The sequence below is a fragment of the Actinia tenebrosa genome, unplaced genomic scaffold (assembly GCF_029948245.1).
Source record: "Actinia tenebrosa isolate PJP-AT-01 unplaced genomic scaffold, QUT_ActTen_1.0 PGA_scaffold9__36_contigs__length_13948895, whole genome shotgun sequence".
In the NCBI taxonomy this organism is placed as follows: domain Eukaryota; kingdom Metazoa; phylum Cnidaria; class Anthozoa; order Actiniaria; family Actiniidae; genus Actinia; species Actinia tenebrosa.
In genome coordinates, this window is record NW_028292586.1 from 4567056 (window position 1) to 4581565 (window position 14510).

Here is a 14510-nt window from a genome sequence, read left to right on the forward strand (position 1 = left end):
TTGGGCTTGCCTGTGGTTTTCCAAGGCCGGAATGTCAAATGAAATATTTCCAAAAACATTCACTCTTTCGTTGCTTGGCGGTTCGAAACCACAAAGAAAGCAGTGCGTTGTTTCTTGTAAAGTTTTCTTTTACAAATCTTCTTTGTCACCTATAGTTCCAACACAAAATTTGACAGCATGCAGCAATCATTTGATTTGATTTTGGCGCGAAATTCTATTGAGGTTTTTAATTGGCTCCTCGACAAACAAGCCGATTTCAATTGGCCCATAATAACAATTGGAAAGGAATGTTCTGCTCAAGTAAGCAGAAGACCTGTGACGAGAGAGACAGAGTTTTTGGTTCCGAAGGCACTGATGGGTTTAAGACTATTGGACCGACTTTTTGGTCATTGTACATTAGACGGTACGATTTTCGCCTACAACTATCGTATACAACACGCTCGCGTCTGTCGTAGGCGAGTTGTAGGATTGATTTACACGCTACGACTCGAGTTGTAGGATGGCGCAAGCGTGTTGTATACGATAGTTGTAGGCGAAAATCGTACCGTCTAAATCGGCCTTTACGGTCTCTAAGCTCGGAGAGTGCAGCGGCCGAGCGAGGGACTGCGGAAGAGGGAAAGGGGAGGGAACGTTGCGTGACAGACCCTACGGACGTCTACTCTGGAGATTAAACAAACAACGAAGCTAAAAAGGTCAAATTGAGGTAAGGCTAGTTTGGTTTTACGATTCAAATTTAGTAAATAAACTATTCGACAATCAGAATTATTGGGGAATATTTATGATCATTCGAGGTAAATATCTCCGAGTTTGAAGCGAATAATTGCAGATTGTTTGTACAGAGAAGTCAATAAACCCGTAAAATAGATATTAGACCAATACACTTTACTAGACCCTAATTCCATTGTTTTCTTTTGTGTCTATTTGACTATATACACGCTAACTAGTACTATTTTTTATAACTTCATTATTTACATAATCCTTATAATGGTGTGATATTTGGTAAACGTTTTTTTAAATTGAATCTTACTTGTTTTGAAAGATTGTGCACTCAAGTTTGAACGCATGATCTCAAAATATAAAATGTTTTTTATGCAAATTAGTAATCCAAAATATTCTTTCGTATACTCTCATTGGGAAAATCGTTTCCCCCCGGATTGCTATTTTTAATAGGCTTCCTCGTTGGTATTGCTAAAAAATGGATTTCCTTCGTTCTCTTTAGCATTCCGGATTCCCCAAAAGGCTCGATTACATAGCAATTTTTTCTGCAACTTGCCCGGGGCAATTTGTCTCACGACTGCGTTGCGACACAAGTTGCAAGAGTGTTTACACGGTGCAATGGAGACGCAATCGTTGCCAAAAGTAGAAACGAATTCTACTTTTCGTAACGATTGATGAAACTTGTCTCGTATCATTTTTCAAATTGCGCTGTAGGTTACAACGTCGACAAGTTGCAGAGAAAATTGCTCCGTGTAATCACGCCTTTAACATGGGACAAAGTTTTCGATCAGAGGAAGAATTGTCAAATGTGAAGTAATTTTCGACCAATCGGAAACCGCGAATCTTCATATTCACTTTTGAATCCGCAGTAAAATACTACTTTTAAAAGACATCTTAAACGTTCAGAGCAAACGATTACGATCAGCTTAGCGTTATTCTCAAGTGAACGGAAATTAGAATAATGTATACTTAAGTTTAAATTTTGTTTTAAGGCGCACTTCTAATCAAATCGAGCCAAAATGTCAGGGCCTTTAGCTGATGAGCAATGGCTGGAAAAAAATCCTCAAGTCCAAAAATTGATAAAAAAGTTCATGAAAACGAGTGACGAGGCTATCCCGTTCATGAAAGAGTATGCTGATGCTGTTCCAGAGATATGCACAAAGTTACAAGAATGGATCGATAACCTCCAGGTATGATAGATCGACTACTTCGACGATAGAATGCGCGTCATATATTCGTAAAACAATTACTAGCCATGTAGCCCTTGAACAGGGGTCGCGGAGGGGTGGGGCAGGGGCTACTGCCCCCCTCCCCACTTTTCCCATTTCCCATACTAGTTTTTTATATTGTCCAATCTTAGCCCCCCTCCCCCCTCCCCCCTCCCCCAAACACTTTTTCTCATACTAGTCTCAATCTTAAACTTAAACCCCACCCCACACACACTTTTTAGGATGCTCCGCGGCCCCCGTTTTAGTATTTATTGGCATGAACCAAACAAGGACGTGTAGAGGTATTTGCTTTTGTTCCCAATGTTCTGCTCCAGTAAAATGAATGATCTAAAGATAGCATAAATGATTTTAAAAATAGCATCAATGATTCTAAAAATAGCATCGAAGAGTGCTCTTGATGGGGCGGGGGATTACATTTACTCTTGTATAATACTTTTAGGTACAAGAGACTGCAGTCAATAGCGTTCACACAGCAACTACTGGAGTCGCCATTGCATCTACCGTTGCCCTATTCACACCGCTGGCAGTGTTTGGCGTAGTAGGGTTGATTGGGTCCGGCGTAGGCGCCGCGGCTGTAACAGTTGGTGACGCTGTTTCTAACAGAGTGAAAGCTAAAAATATCAAAGAGCTCGTGGAAAGCAAAGCTATCCTTTTGAAAAAGGCAGAAGAAAAGATGAAAGAGCTTCAAGATATCATCAAAAAAGTTTCTGATGTTGGAAAGATTCCCATCACAACTGCAAATAAAATATGCTTTGGTATGATGAATATTGCCAGAGCAGGGGCGGGAGCGAGTATAACCTTGCAGGGCGATAAAATAGCCACGTTATTTGGTATGTTTCAAGTGTGGAGGGCAGGACAGCTAGCGCCGAATGGCCTTGCTGTAATTCAAGGCGTTTCTGGCGCAGGATCTATTCTAATCAGTGGCCTTGGAGCTGTTGTTGGGGTGTGGGTCGTAATTGACGGATGGGTTAATGGTAATCCTACTAAAAAAGCGACAATTGATACGAAAAAGCATTTGGAAGAATCAAGAAGAGCCATTTTGAATTTGATTAATATACTCGAGGGTAATCAAAATGAATGAAATGTCCGAGGGGGAGGGGGTGGGGGTTACTCTCATGTATAGAGAGGCGGGGATGCTCTTCGAAAATGACTCCTAAGGTATAAAATCCGAGTTTTGTCCCATCCAGGTGGGCAGTGCGTGGTATTAACTATCGAGGTATCAACTATCCATTACCTAAGTACTGCATGTAACAAAAGGCAGATGATGAACCGAAAATATATATCCTGAAATCAGTACTGCCATTCTGACTGTCATTAATATAATCTTTGGTATCTTATTACCTCACAGAACACTGAGATTTTGTGACACCAGTACGTGCATGGTATAACAAATCGCAGATCGGGAACTAGCAAGTTAATAATGCGTGGAATGCAAATAGAGTCCTAAAATGTAAGCGGGGATAAATTATTATGCAATCATTTTTAAAATCTGTTTTTATCTTCATAAGGAATAATTTTTGTTAATTATTAAGGCCTACAAAATTCACGTTATTAATTAGTAAAAAAAAAAAAAAAAACAGGACAAACGCGCATGTTACTTTACGAACTTTTGAAGTGACCATTACATAGAGCGCATGCAGTAAAACCATGAAATAAAAACAAATTAAGTTGATACTGACAAATAGTAGCTATTCAGTGAAAAAAAGTTCTTTATGCTGAGTTAAAAGAATGTCAGAGTGAAAACCATTTATCAAAGTGAAACAGTACTAACTAATTAGTACAAAATAGCACCAATGAAACAATCGAAAACAAAAGAAATACATGTGTTTAGTGCTACTTAGTTTTTGTGCTATTTCACAGATATATGGCTTGCACTCTATTGTCCAAAATGTTCGCGTAGTGATGTTTACCGTATTGCTTGCTATCTGATCACGTGACTTTTTTGGAGTTGACTGGGGGCCAAACGAGCAGTTGACTGAGGGCAACTAGCGGATGTTAAATCAAAACATGTCAAAATAAATCTTCAAAATATTGTATTTGACTATTTTTACGACATGAAACCAGAAAACAAGAGATCAAAACAACCTCCAAGATTCTACAAGCCATTAAAAACGCAGCTATTACCGGATGTGACGTCTTATTGATAGCAACCTATTCTGAATGAAATATATAGTGCAGACGTTCTGCACCGGAGGATACGATACGTATTCATTTATAGAAATATCTAAAGCAATTCAAGATTGAGACATGTCAGCATTTAGTTCTTCTGGAGCAACAAGCCAAGCCAGATAATTGAGGTAAGGCTACTGTTGATTTTAGTTGATTTTAGATTGGTTTTACGATTTTAGTGTTAAAGTATTCGATCGATTCAATCATGATCATCGGGGGAATATTTACGATTCTACCACACCAGTACGTCATAGGGAGACGAGGTAAATATCCTTTTGATTATTACTATAAAGCTTGAAGCGGACTGTTATCAGAGCCTATTATATGTGTACTATCAAAAACAAAACAAACAAAAAACTAGTATCAACTGATAACGAAAAGAGTACAAAGACTAAAAGCGTGCAACCTATTAAAACGGTACTAAATAGTATTCAATTATTCTAGTTTATATTGTTTTCTTTCTTTCAATTAGTGCTAAATAGTACAAAGTACTGGATACTTTTAGTGTTTGTACTCTGTGGGGAGTAAGAATTTATGTAAATAGATGTCTTATTTAACTGTTAGACCTGACCATAGTTAATACAACACCTAATAACTTATACGAGCCGCGCTTTGATCTTATACGACAACGAGTCCAAGGGGTCCATGATTTCATAGTCGACGGTCGCATTTCACTGATCGCAATGTAAACCTACAGTGCAGGAAACCCTTTGTAAATTTTCAGTATATTTTCATTACTGATGTAAAAATTCCTTAAAATCGTTTGATACTTGGTAAAAGTGGTTGAAATTAAGGATTGAATTGATCGTAAATACTGTACTGAAGTTCGATTGCATGACTACAAAATATGAAAACATGTTTTTATGCAAATTAGTAAATCCAAAATTATTTCATACGCTCCTTATAGTAAAAGCTTGTTTTGCCTTTATGATTTTAATTAATTTGTTTCCTCTTTTTCATCTTTTTTTCCCGGATTCATTATTTTTCATGAATTTCCTCGGTATTACTAAAAAAATGGATTTCCTCCTTTGATCTCTTTAATATTTGGCCATAATTCACCTTGTTTGTCCACAAAGAAATGGATTTTGGAATCCAGTGACAAAGAATCCAAAATCCAGATTTTTATTCGAAATATCGAAGCATCTTTATGATATTAAAGACCATTTATATTTCCAGACTACAATGAAATAATTGTATCAGGTGTGATGGAAATTATTTCATATCATGCATGTTTTTGTTTATTTATGATATTTTATAAACAAGTAACGATGGAGTACGGTGTAGAAATAAATAAAATAAAAGTAAGAAAAGTTAGAAATATGATTTCCAGGCCAAAGCAATCTGGAAATTAAAAATCTGTAAATTGAAAATACGGCATAAGGAATCCGGAATCAGCATTCCCGATTCTTCTCATTCTCGATTACATAATTTTCTCTGCAACTTGTCTCACAACTGAGTTGCGATACAAGTTGCAAGAGCGTTTACACGGTGAAAGGAGACGCAATCGTTGCCAAAAGTAGAAACGAATTCTACTTTTCGTAACGATTGATTCAATTTGTCTCGTATCATTTTTCAAATCGCGCTGTAGGTTACAGCGTCGACGGGTTGCAGAGAAAATTGCTCTGTGTAATCGCGCCTTTACATGAGACAAAGTTTTCGATCAGAGGAAGAATAGTTAAAATAATTGGTTAAGTAATTCTCGACCAATCAGAATCGCGAATCTTCATATTCACTTTTGAATCCGCAGTAAAATACTACTTTTAAAAGACATTTTAAACGTTCAGAGCAAACGATTACGACTTTTCAACGCACTGAGCTTAGCGTCATTCTCAAGTGAACGGAAATTAGAATAATGTATACTTAAGTTTAAATTTTGTTTTAAGGAGCACTTCTAATCAAATCGAGCCAAAATGTCAGGGCCTTTAGCTGATGAGCAATGGCTGGAAAAAAATCCCCAAGTCCAAAAATTAATAAAAAAGTTCATGAAAACGAGTGACGAGGCTATCCCGTTCATGAAAGAATATGCTGATGCTGTTCCAGAGATATGCACAAAGTTACAAGAATGGATCGATAACCTCCAGGTATGATAGATCGACTACTTCGACGATAGAATGCGCGTCATACTCCGTAAAACAATTACTAGCCATGTAGCCCTTGAACAGGGGTCGAGCGAGGAGGGGATGGGCAGGGGGGCTACTGCCCCCCTCCCCACTTTTCCCATTTCCCATACTAGTCTCTTATATTGTCCAATCTTACCCTCCCCCCCCCTAAAAACACTTTTTCTCATACTAGTCTCAATCTTAAACTTAAGCCCCACCCCACACACGCTTTTTAGGATGCTCCGCGGCCCCCGTTTTAGTATTTAGTTGACAATTACTTAGTTTAAAATAGCTAATAATTCACGCCCAGGCATGAACACCAAACAAAGACGTGTAGAGGTATTTGCTTTTGTTCCCAATGTTCTGCTCCAGTAAAATGAATGATCTAAAGATAGCATAAATGATTCTAAAAATAGCATAAATGATTCTAAAAATAGCACCACAGAGTGCTCGTGATGGGGCGCGGGGATTTCATTTTCTCTTGTATAATACTTTTAGGTACAAGAGACTGCAGTCAATAGCGTTCACACAGCAACTACTGGAGTCGCCATTGCATCTACCGTTGCCCTATTCACACCGTTGGCAGTTTTTGGCGTAGTAGGGTTGATTGGGTCCGGCGTAGGCGCCGCGGCTGTAACAGTTGGTGACGCTGTTTCTAACAGAGTGAAAGCTAAAAAAATCAAAGAGCTCGTGGAAAGCAAAGCTATCCTTTTGAAAAAGGCAGAAGAAAAGTTGAAAGAGCTTCAAGATATCATCAAAAAAGTTTCTGATGTTGGAAAGATTCCCATCACAACTGCAAATAAAATATGCTTTGGTATGATGGATATTGCCAGAGCAGGGGCGGGAGCGAGTATAACCCTGCAGGGCGATACGATAGCCACGTTATTTGGTATGTTTCAAGTGTGGAGGGCAGGGCAGCTAGCGCCGAATGGTCTTGCTGTAATTCAAGGCGTTTCTGGCGCAGGATCTATTCTAATCAGTGGTCTTGGAGCTGTTGTTGGGGTGTGGGTCGTAATTGACGGATGGGTTAATGGTAATCCTACTAAAAAAGCGACAATTGATACGAAAAAGCAATTGGAAGAATCAAGAAGAGCCATTTTGAATTTGATTAATATATTCGAGGGTAATCAAAACGAATAAAATTTCTCTCAGGTATAGAGAGGCGGGGATGCTCGTCGAAAATTCCGAAGGGGAGGGGGGTGGTGGGTTACTCTCATATATAGAGAGGCGGGGATGCTTGTCGAAAATTTTGGGAATGACTCCTAAGGTATAAAAATCCGGGTCTTGTCCCATCCAGGTGGGCAGTGCGTGGTATTAAAGTGTATATCAGGTCTAGAATTTTTTTTACGGTTTTGGCATCTCTAGATGATATAAATAAATATTCCAAAAAAAATTGTTCGATTTCGAATTTTTTTCACCTCGAAATCAGCCTTCAAAGTTAGATTTCTGGCGACGCCCAGTCGTGTTGGCCGTGTTTTAGGAGACTGGTAACTAGTGACGTAAATTCGAGAACCGAGAAAAGCGATTGTCAAGGATACGAGTAGACAAAGTATTGTAAACATTGACCCGTTAGTGACTTTCATTCCTTCAAAAAACATAAATTTCAATATATAATTTCACAAGATGGCTACGAACTATTACGGGAGTGATTGCAGCTCTGAAAGCGAGATTTCAAGTATATATTCAGAGGAAGAGGATGGAGAAATAGAGGACGAATGCCATCAACATGCTGAAACACACGAGTCAGATGATAGCTACCCCAGGTCTGAATCTCACGAATTGGTAGGACCATATTCTTCAGAACCACTTGCTGATGCGGAATGGCTCAGTGAATATAACGAAGAAATTTCAAAGATCGAGAAGAGAAATGAAAAGCTTCAAGAAAGATTTGATGGCGTCACGCCGAATAGCGCTTGGTACGTAACTATCAAGATCTAGCTACAAGCTCACTCTTTTTGCAAAATATTTAGTTTCGTTTTGATTTTTTTACTAACTCGCAAATCTAAACGTTTCCTCTTTTAGGTGTAGATGCGGTCATTGCAAGAAAGACTTACTTCAAAAACCTCAAGAGTGTAATTGCTGTCACGAAATAGAGGGTTGTCTCGAGTCACTGAAGTCTTCCGAAGTGCTCGAAGAATTGGAAGTACCTCCCATTTGTGTGACCTTACATCCAGGGTTTGAGCCTGTTTGTTTAAATCGCTGGTCCCTACGTTTATCATGTGCCAAATACCGCACTATCGACGGATATAAGTATAGACAAACTGGCAGTGAAGAAGAGTGAGTAAATCCTTTTTTTTTCTTCTAAGCTTAGTTTTAATTACATGGGCCCAGAACAAGTAAGATAACTATGACTAATGTTTTCTTCCTTATTTTCTTATATCTTTTACTGTTCACGTGCTTTACAAGTCATACCATGCCGTTTTAAAGTATTACTTATTTCCATGATAATGATGTAAATAGCAATTGTAACTGACAGTTGTTTATTTCAAGAATATATTCTTGTTTGTTTGATAAGTTTATATACTAACAAATTATCATTTCATATTTTAGGCTTCTCCGTGCAACAGCTTACAGGGAATTCACCCAATTGGTTCATGGTTATCAAGGAGGAGGATCCAAGAGAATCCCACTGCCTGCTTGTGCATACCACTCGATAAGAAAACAGTTTCCTAGCACCGATTTTTGTGGATACGAAGATAACGAGTGATACATATTATATTATAAACAGAACATTGCATTAGAGTGATTTTACTTGAAGCATGAAAAAAATTGCACTACATAGTAGTAGATATTCACTGTTTTCTTTTGTTTTACTTCGACTCTCCTCACTAATTATACAACTTTGTATCATGGGTCTAATAGAAATGACTCAAATTGCCTTTATGAGGGTTGTTTTGTATTTGTCACTTTGTATTGCACTTACAACTATAATAAAAAATTATAAAATAATTAATTGTAAAAAGTATTACAAAATGATACATTTCTACATATTAATATAAGAGTGAAGTCACTAAACCAGTGAAATGGATAGTAGACTAATACACCTTAGCACTGAGACTCTAATGCCATTGTTTTCTTTTGTGTCTATTTGACTATTACACCTTAACAAGTAATTTCTATTTCACGGGTTTAGTAACTTCACTCTAAAAGCAAGAGAGTATTAACTGCTTTTCTGGTTTTTAGGGCAGTCTTTCACATTCTTGTGTCCTTTCATGGGATTCTTGCAATGAGTGCAATGAGGGATTGATTTCTCTATCCTGCCTTCTCCAATCTTCTTTGTTTTCTTCATTTCGGCAGCTTTGGCTTCTTGTTCAAGTACCTGTGATACTGATAAAAGTAATGCACAAATTAGCATGAAGTGAATAGTTGATGACAAAATTGTTAGTTTATATTATACTTCTATTATGTTATGACTGTTAGATTATTCAACATATTAGAAATAAACCTTCATGACTTAGACACAACAGTCTAATTATGAAGAAAGATCTATAGTGAAAGCACTGAATAAGGACTTGGTGATATTTGAACACTGAAACAGAGTGCAGTCAGTATAACCAGTGAAATAGTACAAAATCTAAATAGTAGTAATAATTAGCACAAATTCATTTGTTTTCTTTTGTTTGGTAAGCACTATTCAGTGCTATTCAGCTAAGCAAATTTCACAGGTATGATGATGGCACTCTTCAAACTTAGAAACATCAATGGGAAATAACATCCTACTCACATGGTGTTGTGGGTGGTACATTGTCTACAACCATACTCTTTCTTTTTTCCTTTTTTTCCAAAGCCACAGTTTTACTTTCTTTTACCAGCATCGTGTTCATTGATGGTGGGGTCATTTCTTTTAATTCTTTCTGTGCCTCTCTTAACATGTCTTCTTTCTGCAATGCTTCGAGAAAAGTGATGTATATCTCTTCCACATACCCTATTGATAAAAGATAAACAATAACATGTATACAAGTATTTTTTGACTTTTTGTTAAATCAGATGTGCTGAAATAGCAATTCTTACCATAATCTGGTTTTATTCTCACATCTCTTACAGTAGCCTCCCCATTTTTAAACTTCGGATAAATAAATCTCACTTGGTCTGATCCATCTGGCTTCTTTTTTCTCTCTAATGATATTGTAGTTGAAGTGGCTTACAGCAAGTATTTGTCTTGGAAGGAAAGAAAACAAAGAGAATGATTATAACAAATTATTATTCTTATTATTCGAATATCTTAGTTTGATTTCATTTGTTTCTTTATTTTGCATATTGCAATTCAAGTTTTTGCAAGAATGCAAATATTTAGTCATGCATTTATGTCTTATTTCTTGATAGCTTTTATATGAGAATAATACTATGATTATAATATTAGAAAAATATATATAGCAAAAATACATATTGATACAAGTTATACACAGTACTAGATACCTGCAATACATTCCAGGGAAAGAGAATGCAATCATTTTGGGACAAAACTGATTTAGTAGCGAGTGAAATCCCTCGAGGCAACTTGTTTGCGATAAAGGAGAAGCCTGTTTAATGCCAGCAACAATTCCTTTTTTGCTCAATGCTTTGTCCAGTTTCTCATATGCCACAGAATCTAATAAAGAAAAATAACATAATTATAACAGTCAAATAGGTGCTAGGTACTAGGAGTCAACTTTTCTGGGCTAGAAAAATTCAATTTTATGCACCAGGTTTGGGATTTGCAAATAAGAAGTGGGAATTGGAGTTGCTCAAAAACATAACTAATTTGAGAGCATGGGATTTGGCCAGGAAATGGAATTTGGATCACTCTTCCAAAACCGTGTGAACAAAACAGTGGTGACAAATTTTGAAATTATCAACATAAAAATAGAGAAAGAGTACCAGGGATAAGCCATTTCCTAGGTGTTATGTCATCGGCATGTGAGCACTTATTGAACAGAGGGTCAGGTAGATCTTTATGCCTATTAAGAATGTGGCTTTTGAAGGAGTTGAATTTTGACCAGATGATTCTTCCAGTTCCACAGACAGTTGATGTCGCACTCCAATGGAGATGGTTTAAGCAAGGCTGAATCCAGTCCTTGATTAATTCACATCCTTTTTCTCTTGCAACTTTGTTCAGAGCCTTCTTGACAGCTGCAAATTAAATGCAATATATTACTATTATTATCATAATATACATATGCCATTAGAATAAATGTATTCATAAACAATCATTCTGACTCCAAAGGTGACATGAAAACAGGTATAGTTGACCAAGAGATATTCAAAGATAACTGTAGTAAATATTTACTAATATTTGCTTTGCCTTCATTAAATAAGTGGTGTAGAGGTTTAAAATATGTCACACCAATAATTAATAAAATATGATATTAATAATAATACCACTAGATATTCATACATTTCTTTAGGTGCCAAAGATCAAAATAGTGAGTAATATTTGGCAGCTTTTCTCGCATGTGTTTGGCAATGGAGAGATGTCTGTCAGATACGAAGGTGCCAATTGTAAGGCCAATTTGAAGAAGGAAGTTGATGCTCCTATTGAAACCAACGTACTCCATCGCCGTACTGCTACCAGTTTCATTTCTCTAAAAGGAACAATGACACAATGCAAAGATTAGCATTAATTATCTTATAGAGTCAAATAAGAATGTGTGTACAGAACATAATGAATGTAAAGTCAACAAAGTGCTTTTTTACAAGTTTAATTCTCACTACCTGTTTTGGCAGTAAGGACAGATATAGTAGAATCATAACATCCAATGATGATAACATACCTGTACGAGGGAAAAATGAATAATGTTCGGCAAATTACAAAGGAAGATTGAGTATACTCCAAATTTGGCGCTGTGCCCCATGCTGTCATGCCTGGCATCTCCAGATAGTGTTAGGGGCTCTGGCAGTGACTTTACTTCACTTAGCATTACTTTTTGGTACTTTTTCCAAAACAGCAGGATGGAAGGAAACAGCTTTTCCTAAAATTCAAAAAATAAATTTACATGGAAAATAATTCTCCTACTTCTCAGGTACAGAGCCCTTGTTTGCATTACTCAACTAAATTCAACTATGATAGATCATTTTTATAAATAAAGCATTTTGTAAACATTGCGTACCCCTTGATGTTTAAAGAAAGTAGTAAGTGTGATGCAGGCAACTCCCATGTGCTGAAATAGCCTGAAAACCTTGCTTGCAGAAGCACCTGCAGTTAGGACAGCAAAGCACAGGAGAATATTACCAGCTGGGATCTTAGTGCCTGTCATGTTGGGTTGGCTTCTCCAAGTATTTTCCTTCTTTGGGCATCTGGGGTTTTGGCATGTAGTAGTGATATTGACCATAGTCCCTACTTCTCGGTATGTCACAACAGGGTTTTCAGTCTTGCAGGAGTGGCAGAAGGAGAACAACAATAACAGCTTGGACAAGAAGACAATGTACTTAGGCTCAGTTCTAGTGCTATAGTTGCTTGAATTGAATCTGTAAGACAAAACAACAGCAAAACAAATTATTTTTTGTCAAGATTTAAACTATAAAGATCAAATTTATTCCATACCTCTTTCCTGTCATATGCTCTTCATCCTCCGTTTCAGTTTCTGTCTCTGTATCTGTGTAGGGGTGATAGTCAACGTCATCAGGGATACTCTCAGGCTCTTCCTCTGTAATGTCATAGTCAACTGTGTCCTCATCATCTTCCTCCACTTCCATATTTACATACTCATCGTCTTGTTCCAAATTCTCTCCGATCCTTTCTCCAAGACCTTCTTCATGGTCGTTCAGCTGTGTTAAATTACACTGAATACCACAGGACGATTTTGGAGTGGGTTCCTTTGCCAGAGAATCGATCTTGTTTTTTAAATCGATGCATTTATTATGTAGCAATCGTTTTTCTTCTTTGAGCTTTTTGCAAGCCAAGCAATCTGGAGTCTGGGTGCTGAAATCCCGCGCTGAAGAACAATCCTCGGCACTGATTACTGTATCAGGCTCCTCTGCATTGTCTACAGGTAACCTGTCTTCATTCTCAAGCTCTCTAACAGGTCCCATGGCTTCTCTGGACTCACCAGTACTAGCAGCGATCATGTCTCTAAGAATCTATATAGTAAACAAACGATAGTGCTACAGTTGGGGCATATAGTCCAATATGTGTGACATTTTTTTATTATCAATCGACGACTTACCTTTCGGCGATTTCTTTGAGAATTGTTGGCTTCAGCTGAACTAGTCGATGGAACTGGGTAAAGTTTTGGGTATGACACAATTCCGGTCTCATCCCTTACTAAGTGTGCCAGCTTTCTGTCGTCTTCTCCGAAAGAGTAACGCTGACTGTAGTCCTCTGGAGAAAAGTGCTCCGAGCATATTGCCGAAGTCGCCGTAGGCGTCCATTTTGCTCGTCTTTTCAACACAAAATCGACCCATCTTTTCCTTCTAGCCTTTGCTATTGGTCGGTCATCATTAAAATAAGGGATCGTATGAAGTTTTATGCCTTTCTTCGTTATATTTGAACACCCTCCAACCACGCACCTACTAGGCATATTTACAATACTTCGAAAGGCCGATCTAAACTGTGTCACCGAATTTACGTCACAGAAAAACTAGTGCCAGTCCATTAGCGTCTCCCAAAACACGGCCAACACGACTGGGCGTCGCCAGAAATCTAACTTTGAAGGCTGATTTCGAGGTGAAAAAAATTCGAAATCGAAAATTTTTTTTTGGAATATTTATCTATATCATCTAGAGATGACAAAACCGTAAAAAAATTCTAGACCTGATATACACTTTAACTATCGAGGTATCAACTATCCATTACCTAAGTACTGCATGTAACAGAAGGCAGATGATGAACCGAAAATATATATCCTGAAATCAGTATACTGCCATTCTGACTGTCGTTAATATAATCTTTGGTATCTTATTACCTGACAGAACACTCTGAGAGGTACTGGCTTACTTTCTCATGTTCCTCTTAATTTTGTGACACCCTACGTGGTATAACAAATCGCAGATCGTAGGGTGAATGTAAATAGAGTCCTAAAATGCAAGCGGGGATAAATTATTATGCAATCATTTGTTAAATCTGTTTTTATGTTCATAAGGAATAATTTTCAATTGGGGCTAGAGCCCTGTTAATTATTAAGGCCTAAAAAATTCACGTTATTAAATGATTAAAAAAAAAAACAACATGACAAGCATGCGTGTTACTTTACGAGCTTTTGAAGTGACCATACTCGATGATCCTTAAGTAAAGTAGCCCCGTTTAACTGAATTATTTTCCTTTTAGAAAGACCTCTTTACCTTGGGTGTGATGTTTTCCCATTTCAGACCACGTGTTATT

The 14510-nt window shown here is 37.4% G+C and overlaps 3 protein-coding genes and 1 pseudogene across 5 annotated transcripts; 3 read left to right on the plus strand and 1 right to left on the minus strand.

Annotated features, from left to right (window-relative positions):
* The first annotated feature begins 630 nt into the window (after positions 1-630).
* On the plus strand, positions 631-3244 carry LOC116300800 (uncharacterized). Its single transcript, XM_089024636.1, has 3 exons — positions 631-703; positions 1710-1907; positions 2386-3244. Exons 2-3 carry the CDS (start codon positions 1737-1739, stop codon positions 3025-3027), a joined length of 813 nt encoding a protein of 270 aa, XP_088880762.1. The 5' UTR covers positions 631-703; positions 1710-1736; the 3' UTR covers positions 3028-3244.
* Positions 3245-3985: 741 nt separating this feature from the next.
* Positions 3986-7402, plus strand: LOC116300796 (uncharacterized). 2 transcript variants are annotated; one of them, XM_089024635.1, is made up of 3 exons: positions 3986-4378; positions 5999-6196; positions 6713-7402. In XM_089024635.1, the coding sequence occupies exons 2-3, from the start codon at positions 6026-6028 to the stop codon at positions 7352-7354; spliced, it is 813 nt and encodes a 270-aa protein (XP_088880761.1). In that variant the 5' UTR covers positions 3986-4378; positions 5999-6025; the 3' UTR covers positions 7355-7402. The 2 variants fall into 2 exon arrangements, with proteins under 2 accessions (XP_088880761.1, XP_088880760.1); XM_089024634.1 differs by having other exon boundaries at positions 3996-4243.
* A 203-nt stretch (positions 7403-7605) lies between these two features.
* LOC148904566 (uncharacterized) lies at positions 7606-9163 on the plus strand. Its single transcript, XM_089024637.1, has 3 exons — positions 7606-8130; positions 8237-8491; positions 8765-9163. The coding sequence occupies exons 1-3, from the start codon at positions 7838-7840 to the stop codon at positions 8919-8921; spliced, it is 705 nt and encodes a 234-aa protein (XP_088880763.1). The 5' UTR covers positions 7606-7837; the 3' UTR covers positions 8922-9163.
* On the minus strand, positions 8678-13888 carry LOC148904567 (uncharacterized; annotated as a pseudogene). Its single transcript, XR_016118778.1, has 10 exons — positions 13357-13888; positions 12735-13270; positions 12301-12658; positions 11965-12162; positions 11589-11775; positions 11072-11323; positions 10631-10802; positions 10226-10372; positions 9939-10139; positions 8678-9541 (listed from the first exon to the last, which is right to left on the minus strand). The product of XR_016118778.1 is annotated as an uncharacterized LOC148904567 (transcript).
* Positions 13889-14510: the final 622 nt, after the last annotated feature.

Coding starts and splice junctions, on each gene's coding strand:
- LOC116300800 (XM_089024636.1), top strand. CDS start 1,737: ATGTCAGGGCCTTTAGCTGATGAGCAATGGCTGGAAAAAAATCCTCAA. Junction 1,908..2,385: donor AATGGATCGATAACCTCCAG/GTATGATAGATC, acceptor TAATACTTTTAG/GTACAAGAGACTGCAGTCAA.
- LOC116300796 (XM_089024635.1), top strand. CDS start 6,026: ATGTCAGGGCCTTTAGCTGATGAGCAATGGCTGGAAAAAAATCCCCAA. Junction 6,197..6,712: donor AATGGATCGATAACCTCCAG/GTATGATAGATC, acceptor TAATACTTTTAG/GTACAAGAGACTGCAGTCAA.
- LOC148904566 (XM_089024637.1), top strand. CDS start 7,838: ATGGCTACGAACTATTACGGGAGTGATTGCAGCTCTGAAAGCGAGATT. Junction 8,131..8,236: donor GTCACGCCGAATAGCGCTTG/GTACGTAACTAT, acceptor TTCCTCTTTTAG/GTGTAGATGCGGTCATTGCA. Junction 8,492..8,764: donor CAAACTGGCAGTGAAGAAGA/GTGAGTAAATCC, acceptor TTCATATTTTAG/GCTTCTCCGTGCAACAGCTT.